We start from the raw sequence: 20,333 nt of genomic DNA on the forward strand, positions 1-20,333 counted from the left end.
GGCGAAATGAATGCCTGTTGTACTGGTCCCGGTGTATGCCCCGGTTAGAATAGGTGTACCATATCCCTGTGTGTCGTAAGAGGCGACCAGGGTTGGCGTCAGGAAGGGCATCCGGCCATAAAACATTGCCTCACAAAAAGCCAAACCCCTGCACAGCAGGGAAAAATGGCTGTAAAAACGGTCAATGTGAGTATGCTATCCCTCTATTTTCCATTGTTGTGATGTACGTACATACAAATAATACCCAAAGTAAAAACTTTCCTGTTGTTATAGCACACGGTGCATTCAAAACCTCGGCAATTTCTACACTTATTACCTGTATCGCTCCAGAAGAGATTCGTGCTTGCATTCCTTCTGGATCCCCAAACTCATCTGTATCTGAGAGTTTGTAGAGTGGTAACACGTGCAACTGCTCGTCCTCGGGTAGAACACCCACCTGCCGGTTGTTTTCTTTTGTCAACGTGCACACCTGATGAAGAAAAAAAGATCTGCAAAAAACTCTACGGCAATGATCGGTGGGTATCTTTTGACCACAAGGACACGCTCACATAAATAAATCAGTTGCAAGAAGGCAGCTTCTCTGACATTTGAAGAAAGCAGATAATCTTCACATTGAATACTTACGATATCTAATTACAGGAACAAAAACCCGATTCCCTTCCAGTCCCGTCCACATTTGCCAATAGTGTGATGAAGCAAATCGTCTTCCACGATTGAGTGTTACACATTGATGTCTTCATCGAAACACCAGTAGTTGAACATCCAACATTCATTTCCCCAAGTGTTTCAAGTTCTCCTCATGCTCAAAAATAAAGCCGCAGTAATCCCTTCGTTTAAAAAAAAAATAATAATAAAATCGTTTCACTCTGAAACTAGGTATCGGGGATCACAAACCGATCGCCAACGGTAATGATGGCGTATTCTTTTTGGACCGCCATATGACCTTGACCTTCAACATTTAGCGATAGACTGTAAATTAAGAAAATGTGCCCCTATCTGCACTCCGCCTAAAGAACTCAACATTATGAAAACCGGAGGAAAATTATTCAACTTATGATCCAAAAAGTGTTTTGTTAATTAGGTCACGATTCAAAAAAAAAATAGGTCAAGGACACGAAACATGTCAGGTGCACAACTTCAGTGCAGGTACGCTATTATGATGCAAGAACATCTTGGAAGGCCAAACGGTCTTTGATATTCCGTATTGGCAAAATCGAGCTATGACAAAATAAAAAAACACTTTTTTTTATTTTTTTCAGACCGTTATTTGACCTTGACCTTTAAATCAGAGGGGTATCCTTCCTTACCATAATTCACGGACCGGTGTTTGTGTGTTTGTCGCGCTACTCCGACAGATCTGGGCTGATTACATCCAGACTTGCTACGTAGGATCAACATCACCCCAATGCTTGGAACAAGATCTCCTGAAGGGTGGATACTCTGCTCGTGATGTAAATCAAGCATCAATGCACCTTTCTGTACACTATCTGGAGAGGGCAATTCTGTTCTCACCGGACAAACCTGAGTTGAGTTATGGTGAAAGATGTTTAAGAAAGTCTATAATTAAGCCGTGATGTTAAAATTGCCGAAGTCAAAACCCCGCGTACCTTTCATTTCCATTATTGACGCAAAATTTCATTCTGAAAGTCCCAGCCGGCTCCGAAATGCAGTTTGGACATTGGCAGAAAGACAAAAAACCTCAATGGTGGTTTCGTACTCCAATGGGTCTTCGAAACCCTGTGGTATCATTACAAATTGGGCTGGGGGCACTAATTGTCGAAACAAACATGACAACAGGCATATGATATGCCTCCCTCTATCCTATAGGGGGGAGCTTAATGAGTTCACCACCTGGTGTTAATGCTGTGTGGTAACTTGTTATAAAAATGACAAATAACGATAAGCAGGTGAGTGAAATGTTTTAAGTACTTGGTGAAGCCATATTTTGCAGCAAGAAGTTCCTCTATCCTGTTGATTGGTTCGCGGGTGCCAGCAGTGACCACTATTTTCGTTGTGTCTGTCTGTCTGTCTGTTTGTGACTCTCTCCAGAGCATAGCTCTGTGACGTTTGATGCGATCTTGATGAAACTTGGACACAAGCTAGATATCTTGGTCAAGTTGTGTCTTTTTGTATGAGCGGTGTCCCAGGCGTCCCATGGGATCAGATGGGAACACTGACAAGGTGATCTATTATGTTGAAGGACACTCCATCTCTTGGCAGTAGCTGCATCTCTCTGGTCTGGTGAGAAGCTGGTTCAACATCCGAAACATTTAATTGTGGGAAGTTGCACATTCTCACTGTGTCTCTCCAAAAAGATCAACTAATGAACTGAACGATCAACTTCTGTGATCAGCCATTGAAAGGATTTCAATCCCTCAAACTTCTGGGCCTTACTATCAGCCAGAACCTCTCCTCGTTAAACCACCTTATCAAACTGGCCACGCTCACTTGAACTTTTTATTTATTTATTTATTTTTTTCTCGATTTTTTTTTTTTCTCGCAATTTCATTTCCTAGAAGCTGTGCGTAATGTCCATAACTACAACATATAAAAAAAATCCGATTTGATTTGGTCAATTTTGACGGAAGAGATAGGTTTTTATGGTAGGGCTTCCTCTAAAATGCCCGCGAACAATCGTCGCCTCCTGGCTAGTTTAACTATTTAATTTTATAGAGGTTTCAAGGCTCATCGAAGAGCAGAACAGTGGGAAATGGTTCAACTGAAAGAATGGTCAAAGAATAAACAGTGGGACAATGACAGACAAATTGCAGCACAAGGAGAGGAATTGCAAGAGAAGAGTGGGAACGGGGTCTCAGTGGGTATAAGGAAAGAAGGGATCCAAATGGTCTGCCGAACAAGGCAGTGGCATTGGTCAAACAACCGTCAGGGGAGGGCAAGACACCAGTACTGAGTCCCGTCGCAAAGTTGGAGTCGCCAAATCGGCTTGCTGCTGCCAGACTCTGGAAGGAGGGAGTGACAGTGACATGATCGCGAGCAGTCCGGTCTGCGTACAGCTGGTGCTTCAACGGGGATTCTCTTGTGGCCTGACAGCGAACACGAGTGTGACGTCTTCAATGAGAGGAGTTGGGGGCGGCGGTTTGGCTCTCATCACAATTGGCAGATTGATGACATGGGGGAAGATTTCTCCACTGACTGCTCTGAGCACCCTCCTGGAGGCTGCTCCCGAGGAGAGAAGCCATGTGGTAGAAGGGTTAGCCATGTGGATGAATGTGGCATTGATGGAAGGAGCAGTTCTGTTGGAGGTGAGTGCATTGCTTGTGGCTGGAAGACAGGCAGGGAGGGAGTACATCTCACGACAGGGGTTTCCTTAAGGGGTGACGTCGGAGAGATGTGTGGCTCGGGTGTATGGCTGGCTGGGCATGGTGGCGATTGGCTTGCCAGTGTTGGAGTCAGGGAGTCAAAACACTGGGGAGAAAAGGACAAGACTGAGCAGATGTCACTCGATATGTCAAAGGCCAGGGACAAATCCAGAAATGCTCATCAGTGTTTTGGATGCTGTATATGGGTGATGTACAGAGCATCTACTTTGTACCTTTAAAGAGGAGGTATACATTTTTAGGGGATCATTTGTAGAATTTGGGGTGGGGGTGATTTTTTTTTTTTTTCTTCTTCCAGGAATTCTGCCAAGGGTGGGAGTCAGTGCGGATTTATATGACAGAGTGACGGATGTTAACCAGTGGTTGGAGAGGTGATGCTAGTAGGAGGGGTTAGGTTTGTGAATATATGGGGATCCCTGTATGGTTATAGTGACTGTACGCAGTCGGGTGGTGGGGTGCTTAATAGAAGGGGGCGGCGAGATTCGCAGTGGTTCTTGAGAAAGAAATTGGGACTTTTTTTTTTTACAATACCGAGGAACAGGTGAGAGGGTTGGGGCAGCATGGGGTGGTTATTTGAGGGGAAAGGTTGAAGGTATTGTAAATGAATGCCTGGAGCTTGAATGGAAAGATGGAATAGCTGGAAGCTGGGATGGATGGCGAGGGGTATGACAGTTGCTGTAAGTGAGACGTGGTTCAGTGAACAATCAAACTCGAGGACAGGAATTCAAGACTGCAGGGTTTACAGGTATGATAGAAAAGAGAAAAAGGAAGGAGGTGTGGGAATCTGAGTGGAAGAAAGTATTGTATTGAGAGAAAGGCATGATATTAAGGAGGGAATTGATGGAGAGGATTCTGTGTGGATGGAGATTAGAGATTGGACGAATGGAAAGCTACTTGTGAGATGCTTTTATAGGGCTCCTGGTGTGGGGGAAGAGCATGAAAGATGGATATGTGAAGATTTCACGAATGCATGTGATAATGGAAGAGTATTAATTATAGGGGATTTTAACTTGCCTTGGGCTAGATCGGGTACAGAAACCGGGGGGGGGGGGTGGGGGGGGGAAGGGCAGAGCAGATGAGGATTTTTTTAAACCTAGTCCAGTGTTGCTTTTCAACCAAGTCTGTACAAAAGCCCATGAGGGGGAATGCTGTGTTGGACCACTCGTTGAGTAACAATCCCAATATGGTGGAGGAGGTGGAGGTCGAAGACCATCTGGGGACAAGCGACCACGATATATAGTAAGCGCAACTCTATTGTTGAGATGTGAAGTTTGTGATTGTGATTGTGGTGTTAGGCTGTTAGATTTTAGGAGGGCAAAGTTTGAATGTATGAGAGGTTATCTGGAAGCTATAGATTGGGTAGAGTTAATGAGTGGGCGGTCTTCATAGGAGAAATGGTACGGTGTCCATCAAGGAACAAATGTGTACGGTGCAGAGCCGGTATATTCGAGTGAGGTGTAAAGGTAGAGGCAGAAAGACAAAGGGTGGTTGAGCAGGGAGATATGTAGTGTAATTAAGGATAAGCAGTTGGCATTTATAAGGTACAAAATAACTGGACTTGAGTCTGACTTTCATCATTAGGCCTACAGGGAGAAACAGGCACAAGGTAAGGAAATAACTCGGTGAGCCAAAAGGGAATATGAAAAGGACACAGCCAAGAATAATAAACATGACAGCAAGTCATTAAATATATAAGGGGTAAGGAAAGGTTTAAGAGGAGTACGGGCCCATTGAGGAATAACACAGGAGATTCTTCTTTATTCCATTGAGGAATCATTGGTGGATGAGGAGGGTGAGATGGTGGGCTTATTAAATATTTTTTTGCTTCTACATTTACATGGGAACAGTCAAAGGAACTTCCAATAGCAGAGAGTATCTATCTTGGGGATGAGCAAGGAATTTTAGAAGAGATTGAAGTAGGAGTAGAGAAGGTGAAAAAAACTGCGAGAAAAATTAAGGGATGATAAAACTCCAAGGCCGGATAATATGTATGCATCCTCGTGTATTGGGGGAGGTGGCAGAGCAGATAAGTGTGGTGTTGAAGGATATCTTTAACAGCTCATTGGGGTCGGGAGAGGCATCAGAGGATTGTAGAATAGCAAATGTATCCATCGGCATGGCAAGGGGGAGGGGAGGGGGGCGACCGCCTGAAGCGGAACCTGCAAATTGATTACATCTATGATCTATCTATGCTTCTGAGCACCTTTTTCCCATGGCGCATTATAAACTCTGAAGAACACCAGGACATTGTGGGTGGGAGGTCAGGGAGGGGCTGAACTGTGCAAATGGCCACACCCTCCGTCCGATGGCCAATGATTGCAGCCAACATTGTCTCTCATTTATCTTTATTCGGCAAACCACACTTCAAGGTTGGCTTCCAAAGCCAGCCGGCGACGGCATCCTCCATCATACAAAGTCCTTCCTTGGCACACCTGAACTCCTATCCACCTACAAGACCTTCATCTGCAGCTTGATTCAATGCTGCTCTCCCCTCGAGGCCGGGTCCCTTGCCTCACACCTCGCTCAGCTTGACGCTGTGGAAACGAAGGCTTTCAAGATCATTGGAATCTCCTGCGCTGAAGGTGAGTCTATGGGTAAATTACTTTGCCATCACAGACAGGTCAGTGGTCTCTCTGTCTTCTCCCATCTCCTTTCTGATCTTGCATCCTTTGCTCTTTCCGTGCTTTGTCCCACCCCCGCCACAACCACCCCCCTCGACCCCTCCCCAGGTTTCTGCAGGGTTCACATGGTCCAACATCAACCCTCTTCTGGTAAAACTCCCGAAATCCAGGATCACTGTTCACCTCCACTCATCTGTTCCTCTTTTTTCCCCCACCTGTGGAATCAACTTACACATCTTCTTCAATCTCATTCTTCCATCGAGGTCTTCAAGACAGCTATTCACCACCATCTCAGATTGTCGCCTAACAAAAACCATGATATTTTTACCCTCGTTAATCCCACCCAAATCTCTCCCAATTTTCCAGTTTTCTCTCCTTGGAGTTTCCTTCTGTGTCCATCTTGTCCATCCATGCATGCATGTTTGATGTTGGGAAGTTGTAAACATGCATTTGTTTACACTCATAAGCTGTTCCACCCATGCTCCCACATGGGCCACACACTCCCATGTCTAAATACAATTCACAAATTTATTGAATATTGATAATATAAATTAATCATGGAGGACAGCTGTTTCATACAACTTCTGGGTGGCTTGGTCAAGTCAAATATCATGGAAGTCGAAACCACAGAATACTATACCCCCATTGTGTATAGTACTCCAGATCAATCACCTGTTCATCAGATGTCTCCCATCCTAAGATATACCCATCTCTCATGTGGGAAAGTGAAAGCAAAGGAGTCATTTATCAATTTCATGCAGCTAGAAGGAAAGACAGCTGACATTTTAACAGGAAAAAAAATCAATAGCAAGCTGCAAGACAACGGCCTTGAACTCGTGGCCAAAGGTGCGACAGTGCCGTTACAATGGCCGGGGTTCACCTTTGCATTCATCGGCGAATTAGCGAAATCGATCCAAAGGCTGTGACGACCATTTCCTTAATTTAGCCCAGGGTTCACTCCGCTGCAACTCCAGTGAACTCCGTGACTTTTTCCGGCACAGTCGAGCAACCTTACCAGTTTTTCTGTCTCAACTCGCTGATGGAAAATCTTCAAGCAGTTCATCTCCGGTAAGATGGTGAAACGAGTTTGCGAGACCGATGGAGCTCCAATCACGATCCAATTGACGCTGTATGGTCCCACCTGTATGAAATATCCGAATCCCTGGAGCAGCTTTGTGATAGTAACGCTGAGATGTGGGACACGTCAGATACATCTATTTTATGGAATAGCATAATGACCTACATTTTTACTGAATACCTATTATTTTGGAAGCCAGTGCTGAGATGAATGACATGCAAAAGATTCTCAACGGCTGGGCTTGGATTAAGATGCCTCTTTTTTTATTTTTTTTTTTTTTGTTCTTAAATGAGATTTCACCCACCACAAAGCCAAAGGCCACTCAAGGTGGGGGTTACACAAATTAAATTATAGATGTTAAACAGAAAGGAGAAATCTATTAGGACCACCAAGTTGAGGGCCCTTGTTTTATTTTTGCCTGCAACATGTAACAAGTCCACAAGAGCTCTGTGTTGCTGTTGTTGTTGTTGTTGTTGGGGTTCTTGTTTGGGGTCGATTTTTGAAATGTGCACCCATTGGTCAGACTGCTGCCGGATCACACTCACATCTGTCACTTGACTCCACCCACCATGGTACCCAAACGCAAATGATATGGCCGCCATATTGGTTTTCTTGTGGGCCTGTCGGCCTCTGCTGCTTATACACTGTCCGGGTTTGTTGCATCAGATTTCCATTGGCTTTGTTTCGGTCGAGTGTTGATCACCATGAGGGACCCTGAAAAATCTAATCAAATGTCGAATAATAGTTGGGTTTAATCAAGCCCGCCAGAACGCACAGTAATCAAGCGGAACGTTATGTTAATTACTAATATATATATAGCGTTACGTAGTTTTTGAACAGCCCCATGTTGGGGTTAAAAACGATCCATGACTGTGACAAATCAGCTCGTTCTGATATAACCATGGTGGAGGTTGACATGAATAAGAGGTGTCGAGTTAATCTTTTAAGAGTGCTGAAATGCGCATTTCTCAATCAACCCGTTACTGGATTTTGACGCAGGTTGTGACCACAGTGCGGTCATTCTTGTTCCAAAATGAGCGGGATAGCATTATAGAGGAGGTGAAAAATCAAGGCCTCTGAGTTTTGCAAGGAAATGCGATCTCCACAGAGCGGTGGATAATGAGAAATAAAAGAATGCCAAGGGAAGACGCTGTGGACACAGGTCTCTCGTTGCAAGATGACATCAAACGGGAGCAGTATGAAACATTGGATTGGCTACACAAGGACCCCATCAGATTAGTGACATTAGTATTAAGTTTAGGTTTCTCATGTCACTCGGTTACCTGATGGACACATCCAACAGAAAGCAAAATTGCCATGAAAATCCCTCAACTCACAGAGATATATGACTGCAATGATATCATTGCCAGCGAGCTACAGAGGGAGATTCATCATCTTCATTGACACATCAGAATGTATGAGGAAACCCCTGGGAAGGAAATGGTGGAATGGAGGGCACATAAAGTCCTTGTAGACGTTGTGAAGTGGGGATTCGAGGAATCTTTTCCTAATCTTCTCATCATACTGAGGACATTTCTCACGATGTGTGAAAGCATTGCAGCATTTGTGAGGAGCTTCTCCAAACTGAAACTGATTCAAACCTACCTCGGATCCGCAATGAGCCACTATAGGGCTGAGTGATCGAGACATCCTCTTCAATGAGCGTGAACAAGCCGAGTCAAGTGACTTAAAAGCTGTGATAGACGAGTTTGGCTCACTGAAGGCGAGGGATAGGTGAACCACACAGTCACACAAAATATATAACAACTGCATTCTTCGTCGGCCAATGACCATTTAGAAATGTGGGAATTTAACATATCCCGAGCATAATTTTTCCTTGATATGCCACCGAATATAACCCAGTTAGCTAAGAAAGGATTCGGAGAAGAATTGAGGAACTATAGACCTGGTAGTTTGATTTCAATTACACCAACCTCTCCCATGTGCACGCCCTAAGGATATGTTTTTGAAATGTTTCTTTGTTTTTTTTTTTAAACTTAAATCTTCCACTTCAATTGCTTATAAAAATGTAATATCACGAATATTACAAATAAGTGGCAACTCGCACACTTATCCTCAGTAAAAACAAGCCCGTCTCTATAGCGCCGTGTGATGAGGTGTTTTGAATTGCACAGCGGTAGTTGTTTTTAATAATGTAGCGGTGGTGAGGTGGTTTGAATTACGTAGTGGTGAGGTGTTTTTTAATAATGTGGCAGTGTTTGTCCCACTGTAACGATGTGTGTGTGTGTGTGTGTGTGTGTGTGTGTGTGTGTGTGTGTGTGTGTGTGTGTGTGTGTGTGTGTGTGTGTGTGTGTGTGTGTGTGTGTGTTTTTTTGTTGTTCATTAAGCATAACACATTCTAGCCTGGTGTTGGCGCAGTGGTTAGGGCAGCGGCTTGGGATCCAAAAGGTCCTGAGTTCAAGCCCCGTTGAGCCACTGAATTAATACACCAGGGGGTTGACTCAGCCTGTCATCCTTCCGAGGTCGGCGAAATGAGTACCAGTATACTGGGCCGGTGTATACCCCGGTTAAAATAGGTGTACCATATCCCTGTGTTGTAAGAGGCAACCAGTGTTGCGTCAGGAAGGGCATCCGGCGTAAAACATGTGCCAAATCACTATGCGGATCATACGGATGGTCCGCTGTGGCGACCCCTAACGGGAGCAGCCGAAAGAAGAAGAAGATTAAGCATAACACATTCTCTCTGCTAGCTTCCTTACCACAACCCCTCTCCCTCTCTCTCTGTCCCATCCTTGCTCTCCACCCTCCAACTACGGTACAACACCCTAATCCCACACCTCTCTCACTCTCCCTCCCTCCCTCTCTTTCTCTCTCTGTCTGTCTCTGTCTCTGTCTCTGTCTCTGGACATATCCGGACGGTGGTTATGTCTGGATGGTGTTTGCCTTTGGGTGAGGTTTGTCTCCGGACGTGTCCGGACGGTGTTTGTCTCCGGACGCGTCTGGGCATTGTTTGTCTCTGGACAGCTTGGCTCTGAACATGTCCAGGTGGAAGTTTATCTCCAGATGTGTCCGGACGGGAGTTTATCTCCGGACTGGAGTTTTCTCAGGATGGGAGTTTCTCTTCAGATGAGAGTTTCTCTCCAGACGGGAGTTTGTCTCCGGATGGGAGTTTGCCTCCAGATGTGTCCGAACAGTGTTTGCTTCTAGGGGGATTTGTCTCCAGGCGGTGTTTGTCTTCGGGCCGTGTTTAGAATAGTATTACCAGTAGAAAATGGATTTCAGACATTATTTTGTTTCAATCTTCATTGTTATTCTATGCCGAATAATTTTGGGGAGACAGTATGAATCGTAATTAATGCTCCACAGCATGTCTGCCTTCCCTTCCTCTCACCTCGTACTGTCTTGCCTTCCCCCACCCCTCCTCGCTCCCCCACCCCTCCTTGCTTCCCCTCCATAAACCTCGCAGCCTGAAACTTTGCATGCATACAAAGAAAACTCCAAGGAAGTGCAAGAGTGAAAATTGTGTGTTTGGGTGAATTAAAACACCCCTTCTGAAGATATTTAATGGCCTTTTTAAATTATATCCTTTATCAGGTGCCATCCTCAGCCACCTCGCTCTCTCTGGTCTTAAGGGGTATCCTGGGTAACCTCGCTGGGGTCCGCAGCCACCATGTTTTTTTTGGCCTGCTCAACCATGCCTCGACTTGCAACAGGCCGCAAGGATTTTTTCACGATAAAGTTTCTTTTTCACTTTGGTCACTCATTATCGAATGCTTGTTCATCATAGCTATGAATCGCTGCAAACATCACTTTTGTAACTACTGTAGTTTTCAAATTCGGAGCTTGATACGATTTTCCATGATCTACTCTCACGGACTAATTAAAGTATATCATTGAAATATTATTTCGGTTTTGAGGATCTGATATCGTTTGAACTAAATGAGTGTCGAAATCTGGAGTGAAATCTGATAATTTAAAGAAATAATGGGTCTTGTAACGAAGCATATACGCCAATTTACTTTAAACAAGGCAAGGCTATGGCCCCTCCTTCTCCATATATACACAAGAAAGTGTGAAATGTCCAAAGCACTAAACTTATCTTTTTTCCTGTTTGGAGAATTCTATTGAGTGAACAAAAGATGTAGGAATGTGTCAAAATTAATCGGCTTCATTGAGCTATATGAATGAAAGCATTCACTGCTTGACATCGTGCTCCATCCCCCAGAGGGACTGCTTATCCATTGCGTCTGCTTGATCTGTGTCAATATTTTCAGAGGTTTTGCACAAATCTTTTGTGGAGGTGAGGCATCAAAGCAAATCTTGTGAAAGACGGACGTTTTAAAATAAAGTTACAACGTTTGTGCGGACCGCGAACCGATGTACCACATGACGCGTGCACAGATGAGGAGGCAACATGGCGGATTATCTGAAATGTTTATTTCACGAGTGATTAAACTTTGTGATGTCTCCAGGGTTTTTACATTAAACAGCAATTCTTTTGTGGATAAAGTCATTATTTGAATGAATTCATTCAATTTCTTTAACTGCTGCGTGCGTGGTGAAGACCGGCTTTCAAGTTAAAGGGATCCGATATGGTATGCAGCCACAGCCTGGCCAGCCATTCCTTATCAACCATTCAAATGGAGTGCTTAAGCCACTTGCTGAGCACTCGAGAGTCGATCGTGGTACAGTTCGTGTCCTGATCGGGATGTCGTCAGCAGTTGCTTCAAGGTCGATGTATATGATTTAGAAAGGAGAAATGTTTCTCTTTGTGAATTTCAAAGCAAAATACATTTGATGACACCCGATTTCCGATCCATTTTCAGTATTAATGTGTTTTCTCAAATATAGAGCCAAAATTTTTTTTTCCACCTATCGCATGACGATTGGAAGCGGTTTCTAAAGATTAACATTTATGCACATCTCCCTGAAACATCGATAATGCAACGTTGTTTATATTTATTGTTCACTGAAATTCCCCAAAACAAGGGTGAAAGCGACTCAAGGTATTTGGGTTGTATACAGTACGTACTGTAGTTGGTAATTACACTGACTCCAATCGAACAAACACTAAGTGTGTGTGTGTGTGTGTGTGTGTGTGTGTGTGTGTGTGTGTGTGTGTGTGTGTGTGTGTGTGTGTGTGTGTGTGTGTGTGTGTGTGTGTGTGTGTGTGTGTGTGTGTGTGTGTGTGTGTGTGTATGTGTGTGTGTTCATAAAGCCCATTTTCTCTCTGCCAACTCCCCTCCCTCCACCTGCCACTCTCAATGTCTCTCTATACCATCCTCGATCTGCCCCCGCCTAATACAGAGCAGCACCCTCCCATACATCACTCTCTCACTCTCCTCTCAAGATGTGTCCGGGTGGTGTTTGGCTCCGGACGTGTCCGGACGGAGTTTGTCTCCAGACGCGTCCGGAAGGAGTGTATCTCGAGACATGTCTGGGTGCAGTTTGTCTCTGGACATGTCCAGTGTCCAGGCATTGTTTATCTCCTGACAGTTTTTGTTTGTCTCCGGACCTGTCTGGGTGGTGTTTGTCTCCGGATGTGTCCAGGCAGTGTTTGTTTCCAGACAGCTTTGCTCTGGATGCGTCTGGGCGGAGTTTGTCTCTGGACGTGTCCAGGTGGTGTTTGTCTCCGGACAGCTTAGCTCCAGGCAGTGTTTGTTTCCGGACGTGTCCCGGCAGCGTTTATCTCCCAATGCATCCGGGCAGTGTTTAGGCCCAGAGAGCAGTTTATCTCTGGACGTGTCCAAGCGGTGTTCATGTCCAGACAGGAGTTTTTCTCCGCGCACGTCCGGGCGGTGTTTGTGTCCGGCCAGTGTTTCTCTCTGAACATGTCCGGGCGGTGTTTATGTCCAGACTGGAGTTTGTCTCCCGACGTGTCCGGGTGGTGTTTATGTCTGATCTGGTGTTTGTCTCCGGACGTGTCCGGGCGGTGTTCGTCTCTAGGCGGTATTTGTCTCCGGGCGGTATTTATTGTATGACTGGTAGAAAATGGATTTCAGACAATATTTTGTTTCCATCTTCAGTTATTCGATGCAGAAGCATTTTGGTGAGACAGTATGAATTGTAATAAACGCTTCATTTCACATGTGCCTTCTCTTCCTCTCATCTCTTGCTGCCTTCCCTTCCCCAAGTCCTCCTCAATCTCCCTCCCTCCTCGCTCCTCCACTGCTCTCTTTCTCTCCTCCTCTTTTTCTTCCCCCCTTTAGTATTCCAATCAGTAAAGTGATGGATGGTATTTGCTAGTTCATAAAAAATATAGCTCTTTCTAACCACTGATTTACTGACTGACTGACTCACTAACTGATATTAAAGATCAGGACCTTCCAGGTGACGTAGAAAGCTGAAATTTTGCATGCCAATCGACATCGAAGCCAGCACATCAGTAAAAAAAAAATAATCAAAGAATCGTCTGACAACATCCATAAATGAAAAAAAAATGAAAAAAAAATGCAGGTGAGCGGCCCGAGACGATGGCGAAGCACGGTAATTTAGTGTGCCGATGGACACGGAAGCCGATACACCGAGAAAAATCACAGAACCTTCTGAAAGCATCCGCAAATGAAAATATGAATAAATGAAGAAAAAAAAAATGAAAATAAATAAATGAAAAATCAAATGCAGGCGAGCGATCCGGGACAATGGGGGAAGTTATGGTTCGTATGGTTACATAATGTGTCAGCACACCCCATTCGTGTATAATAAAACTCATTATAACCACTGACTGACTCGCACTGAATCACTGACCGATATAAAAGATCGGCACCTTTTGGGTAATGTAGAAAGCTGAAATTTTGTGAAGGAAAATACACCAGGAAAAATCACATAATCATCGCAAAACGTCCAGAAATGAAAATATAAATAAATGAAAAAAATAAATGCAGGTCAACGACCCTAGACAATGGGGAAGCAGGGTAATTTTTCGCCAATGAACATTGTAGCCGATGCACCATTAAAAATCACAATGATCAGAAAGGATCCATAAATTGAGATATAAATATATTAAAATAAATAAATTTTAAAAATCAAATGCAGGTGAGTGACTCAAGACAATGCTGAAGCACGGTTTGTTATTGCTTACAATGTGTCAGCCTTCCCCACATATATATATATATATATATATATATATATATATATATATATATATATATATATATATATATATATATATATATATATATACACACACACACATATATAGCCTGCTGTTGGCGCAGTGGTTAGGGCAGCGGCTTGGGATCCAAAAGGTCCTGAGTTCAAGCCCCGTTGGGCCACTGAATTAATACACCAGGGGGTTGACTCAGCCTGTCATCCCTCCGAGGTCGGCGAAATGAGTACCAGTGTACTGGGCCGGTGTATACCCCGGTTAAAATAGGTGTACCATATCCCTGTGTCGTAAGAGGCGACCAGGGTTGCGTCAGGAAGGGCATCCGGCGTAAAACATGTGCCAAATCATTATGTGGATCATACGGATGATCCGCTGTGGCGACCCCGAAAGGGAGCAGCCGAAAGAAGAAGATATATATATATACATATACATATACATAAAAATCCCATTATTGAATCCTTTTCACAAATGGTTGACCTTTTAGCATATTAGTAACCTGTGGAGGGAGGATAAGTGAGGATTTCCTGGGGAGAAATTTCCTAATCCCGACAATAACCCCAACTCAGCTTCAAGATTTATTTGGAGTCATTGAAGCCACAATATTTAATGCATCATCATTCATTTAAGTAACGGCCAAAATGATGAAACAACTCTAATAATCGTTAAAAAAACAAAAAGTGTGTGTGTGTGTGTGTGTGTGTGTGTGTGTGTGTGTGTGTGTGTGTGTGTGTGTGTGTGTGTGTGTGTGTGTGTGTGTGTGTGTGTGTGTGTGTGTGTGTGTGTGTGTGTGTGTGTGTGTGTGTGTGTGTGTGTGTGTGTGTGTGTGTGTGTGTGTGTGTGTGTGTGTGTGTAACTCAGATGTTATTGAGTCTTGCAACAAATGCTCCACAGAGCAGTAATCAGATTGAGGACAATTTCGATTCAGATTTGAAGTGGAGAATAATCACACGGTGTGGACTAATCTTGTTTACTGGCTAAACTGTCATCCATTAACAACAACTGATAAATTGCATTATCATTCATGCCTCTTGTAAAGAGTTATATACTCCTATAATGTCATAATTGGTTCCGCTTCCGGGTTCCTTCATGATCAGCTGCCATCTTCTCTGATTTTAGAGGCTGTCTTCTACAACTGAGGATGTCTGTTCCGGAATTGTCTTGCTTAATCGTTTTTGTTAATTGTTGGTGCGATATAGTTGTACATCTTGTTGTGTGACTTCTCAAGTTGTCCTGGTTTTCGTGTGTCCTTGTCCAGACCGCATGCTCTTGTGGGCTTTGTTCGGGGGGCCTGTTGCTGTATGTTTCTCCCCTTCCTCTTTTCCCATTCGTTCATTCCCCCGATTGTTGCTCCGCTGCCCCACTCTCGGTGCGATGCCTTTTGTCCCTCTGTCGCCTCGCTCTTCCATGAGCCCCAATTTCATAGAAGAATAAAATGCATTATATATCTATTTTAGTGATGCTGATAAATAGCTTGTCAGTGTATGTACGTGAAACATGTGATGTCTTTTTCGAATTCCATCAACGATAACTCAATGGTGTTTGTGGTGTTGTGCCCGAATGTTCGGATGGTTGTGGAACCGCTTTCGCATTTCACTCACCACTGTGCTGCCATTCGGCATGTTGTGTTGATCCCGATGTGCGTGTGCGCAGAAGTCGACACAGGCCGTAACCCCAGAAAACGGCTTTCCGACATTTTTGCCAAGCCGGCATTCTGGTGCTAAAGCCTCGTGCTGTACCTATAAAACACAAAAGTTTCCTGCAAGTTACTCCTCCGCACATTCAATGACAATTCATTTCACCCTCGTCAGTGGATATTGCCATTTTACTGCACATGAATAGTCGTATCTTTACATTATTACATCTTCACAATTCCACATCAACAACTGTAATTATACAATGGACTATGATGCAGCTAAATATCATTCAACTCTTCCAGATTTTCAATGTGATTCTCTAAATACAGTGAAACAAAGAAATGCAATAACACAGTAAGGCAAAGTGTTTTGATTTTCATTATTGTTTCATCGATTAAAAACACAATAACAATGAGATGGGCACTCAATAGAACGCATACATCAGCCCTGTAATACCTGATCCACGAGACCATATCTGGCCCAATACATTTTTGAGATATCGTGCTCTATAGTTTTTGGCCCGATCTCTCATTGGTGAAGAACGACTTTAAAATTCTAGAATTCGGATCTGGATCTTCACCAAAATCTAATCGGTTCATCCTTGTCACGCACTGAACCTGTCCACAAAATTTCATCCGGATCCGTGCACAACTTTTTGAGATATCCTGTACACAAATAGACAGACAGACATACAGACAAACAGAAAGGGGTGAAAACATAACCTCCTTCACCTTCGGTGGTGGAGATAACGAGAATGGCACTCGGTGGAGCACACACCTCTGCCAGGTTGAACGGTTTACGTTTTGTATCCCACTGATAGGTCGGATCTGCATCCGGACCTGAACCAAAATCTAATCGGCTTGTTCTTGTCACCTAACCAACTCTTCTACCAAGTGTTGTCATAATCTATTCATAACTTTTAAGGATACTGAGCTATATATGGTTTTTGACCTCATCTTTCAATGGTGAAAAATCACTTTGAAAAATATAAAAAAAAATTATTGTTTCTGGATCTGGATCTTCCCAAAAATCGAATAAATTTGTCCTTGTCACAAACACACACACACAACCTGTCCACCATTTCATCTGAATCCGTTCATAACATTTTGACATGTTCTGCTCACAGACAGACAGACAGACAGGGGTAAAAATGTAAACGGACATTTTTACTGACTCGAACAAAAATTTGCTTCAGAAAGTAATTGCAAAATTACAATGTTATGTTGTCATGAAAAAACGATTGCCTTATGCAGGTGAGATTTCCAAGGTCAGACCGAAAGGCAGACATCAATTGGCCATGCTTCAACAAGGCAAGTCCTTCCTTTGCATCTCACAACTAACCACAGCCGATAAAGTAAGCCTGGCGTTGGATTCGTGGTTATGGTGGCCGGCTTTGGATCGTACAGTCCTGACTTTGAGCCCCGTTGGCCACTGAATTAACACCAGATGGGGTTAATTCAGCCTTTCATCCTTCCGAAGTGAGTGAAATGAGTACCAGTGTACTGGTTTAGGCACAGCATCAGTGGCATCGTCTCGCCCCAACAAAATAATTTCCACCTGGCAGCTAAGCTGCCATACACAAGAAGAAGAAGAAGAGCATATAAAGCATTTGTTCAGCTTTGGCCAATTGGCAATAGAATGTGGGTCACCAGTTAGGCTCCTGCTTCCCACTTGGCTTGAGGCATCATTATTATTCCACAAAATAATGGCAAAGGCAAAGGATCTTGATAGCTGTCAAAGGATTGTTTAATCCCCCAGTTCTCTATTACTACTCATCCAGGTTTTCCCATTAAAATTGTCCTTACCTTTGAAGGGCTTCTCAGCTACCCCTACTACTTCAGCCACCTGCTGCTCGGCAATCCCAACAAGTAACACACATTCATCACTCTTTATTAACCTTTGATGAGCGAACTTTCTGCCACATCATGCAATAACATCAAGGCTTTCAAAGTGAATGGCCATTATCATTTCAATTTGACCCCTTCTCTCCCCCAACATATAATCATGATTTCAATTTGACCCCTTCTCTCCCCCAACATATAATCATGATTTCAATTTGACCCCTTCTCTCCCCAACATATAATCATGATTTCAATTTGACCCCTTCTCTCCCCAACATATAATCATGATTTCAATTTGACCCCTTCTCTCCCCAACATATAATCATGATTTCAATTTGACCCCTTCTCTACCCAATATATAATCATGATTTCAATTTGACCCCTTCTCTCCCCAACATATAATCATGATTTCAATTTGACCCCTTCTCTCCCCAACATATAATCATGATTTCAATTTGACCCCTTCTCTCCCCAACATATAATCATGATTTCAATTTGACCCCTTCTCTCCCCAACATATAATCATGATTTCAATTTGACCCCTTCTCTCCCCAACATATAATCATGATTTCGATTTGACCCCTTCTCTCCCCAACTTATAATCATGATTTCAATTTGACCCCTTCTCTCCCCAACATATAATCATGATTTCAATTTGACCCCTTCTCTCCCCAACATATAATCATGATTTCAATTTGACCCCTTCTCTCCCCAACATATAATCATGATTTCAATTTGACCCCTTCTCTCCCCAACATATAATCATGATTTCAATTTGACCCCTTCTCTCCCCAACATATAATCATGATTTCAATTTGACCCCTTCTCTCCCCAACATATAATCATGATTTCAATTTGACCCCTTCTCTCCCCAACATATAATCATGATTTCAATTTGACCCCTTCTCTCCCCAACATATAATCATGATTTCAATTTGACCCCTTCTCTCCCCAACATATAATCATGATTTCAATTTGACCCCTTCTCTCCCCAACATATAATCATGATTTCAATTTGACCCCTTCTCTCCCCAACATATAATCATGATTTCAATTTGACCCCTTCTCTCCCCAACATATAATCATGATTTCAATTTGACCCCTTCTCTCCCCAACATATAATCATGATTTCAATTTGACCCCTTCTCTCCCCAACATATAATCATGATTTCAATTTGACCCCTTCTCTCCCCAACATATAATCATGATTTCAATTTGACCCCTTCTCTCCCCAACATATAATCATGATTTCAATTTGACCCCTTCTCTCCCCAACATACAATCATGATTTCAATTTGACCCCTTCTCTCCCCAACATATAATCATGATTTCAATTTGACCCCTTCTCTCCCCAACATATAATCATGATTTCAATTTGACCCCTTCTCTCCCCAACATATAATCATGATTTCGATTTGACCCCTTCTCTCCCCAACATATAATCATGATTTCAATTTGACCCCTTCTCTCCCCAACATATAATCATGATTTCAATTTGACCCCTTCTCTCCCCAACATATAATCATGATTTCGATTTGACCCCTTCTCTCCCCAACATATAATCATGATTTCAATTTGACCCCTTCTCTCCCCAACATATAATCATGATTTCAATTTGACCCCTTCTCTCCCCAACATATAATCATGATTTCAATTTGACCCCTTCTCTCCACAACATATAATCATGATTTCAATTTGACCCCTTCTCTCCCCAACATATAATCATGATTTCAATTTGACCCCTTCTCTCCCCAACATATAATCATGATTTCAATTTGACCCCTTCTCTCCCCAACATATAATCATGATTTCGATTTGACCCCTTCTCTCCCCAACTTATAATCATGATTTCAATTTGACCCCTTCTCTCCCCAACATATAATCATGATTTCAATTTGACCCCTTCTCTCCCCAACATATAATCATGATTTCAATTTGACCCCTTCTCTCCCCAACATATAATCATGATTTCAATTTGACCCCTTCTCTCCCCAACATATAATCATGATTTCAATTTGACCCCTTCTCTCCCCAACATATAATCATGATTTCAATTTGACCCCTTCTCTCCCCAACATATAATCATGATTTCAATTTGACCCCTTCTCTCCCCAACATATAATCATGATTTCAATTTGACCCCTTCTCTCCCCAACATATAATCATGATTTCAATTTGACCCCTTCTCTCCCCAACATATAATCATGATTTCAATTTGACCCCTTCTCTCCCCAACATATAATCATGATTTCAATTTGACCCCTTCTCTCCCCAACATATAATCATGATTTCAATTTGACCCCTTCTCTCCCCAACATATAATCATGATTTCAATTTGACCCCTTCTCTCCCCAACATATAATCATGATTTCAATTTGACCCCTTCTCTCCCCAACATATAATCATGATTTCAATTTGACCCCTTCTCTCCCCAACATATAATCATGATTTCAATTTGACCCCTTCTCTCCCCAACATATAATCATGATTTCAATTTGACCCCTTCTCTACCCAATATATAATCATGATTTCAATTTGACCCCTTCTCTCCCCAACATATAATCATGATTTCAATTTGACCCCTTCTCTCCCCAACATATAATCATGATTTCAATTTGACCCCTTCTCTCCCCAACATATAATCATGATTTCGATTTGACCCCTTCTCTCCCCAACATATAATCATGATTTCAATTTGACCCCTTCTCTCCCCAACATATAATCATGATTTCAATTTGACCCCTTCTCTCCC

General features: G+C 43.0%; 1 protein-coding gene across 4 annotated transcripts in view; it reads right to left on the bottom strand.

Annotated features, from left to right (window-relative positions):
- LOC147019245 (methylcytosine dioxygenase TET3-like) overlaps positions 1-20,333 on the bottom strand; it is a 268,737-nt gene that overhangs the window by 24,617 nt on the left and 223,787 nt on the right. For all 4 annotated transcript variants that reach the window (XM_085899582.1, XM_085899584.1, XM_085899585.1 and 1 more), the window contains 2 exons: positions 15,705-15,842; positions 317-469 (listed from right to left, as the gene is read on the bottom strand). In XM_085899582.1, coding sequence (XP_085755708.1) covers positions 317-469; positions 15,705-15,842 — 291 coding nt within the window. The remainder of the gene's footprint in view (positions 1-316; positions 470-15,704; positions 15,843-20,333) is intronic.

This window comes from Eptatretus burgeri, chromosome 10 (assembly GCF_056783735.1).
Source record: "Eptatretus burgeri isolate ZD-2024b chromosome 10, Ebu_testis_v1, whole genome shotgun sequence".
Lineage (NCBI taxonomy): Eukaryota > Metazoa > Chordata > Myxini > Myxiniformes > Myxinidae > Eptatretus > Eptatretus burgeri.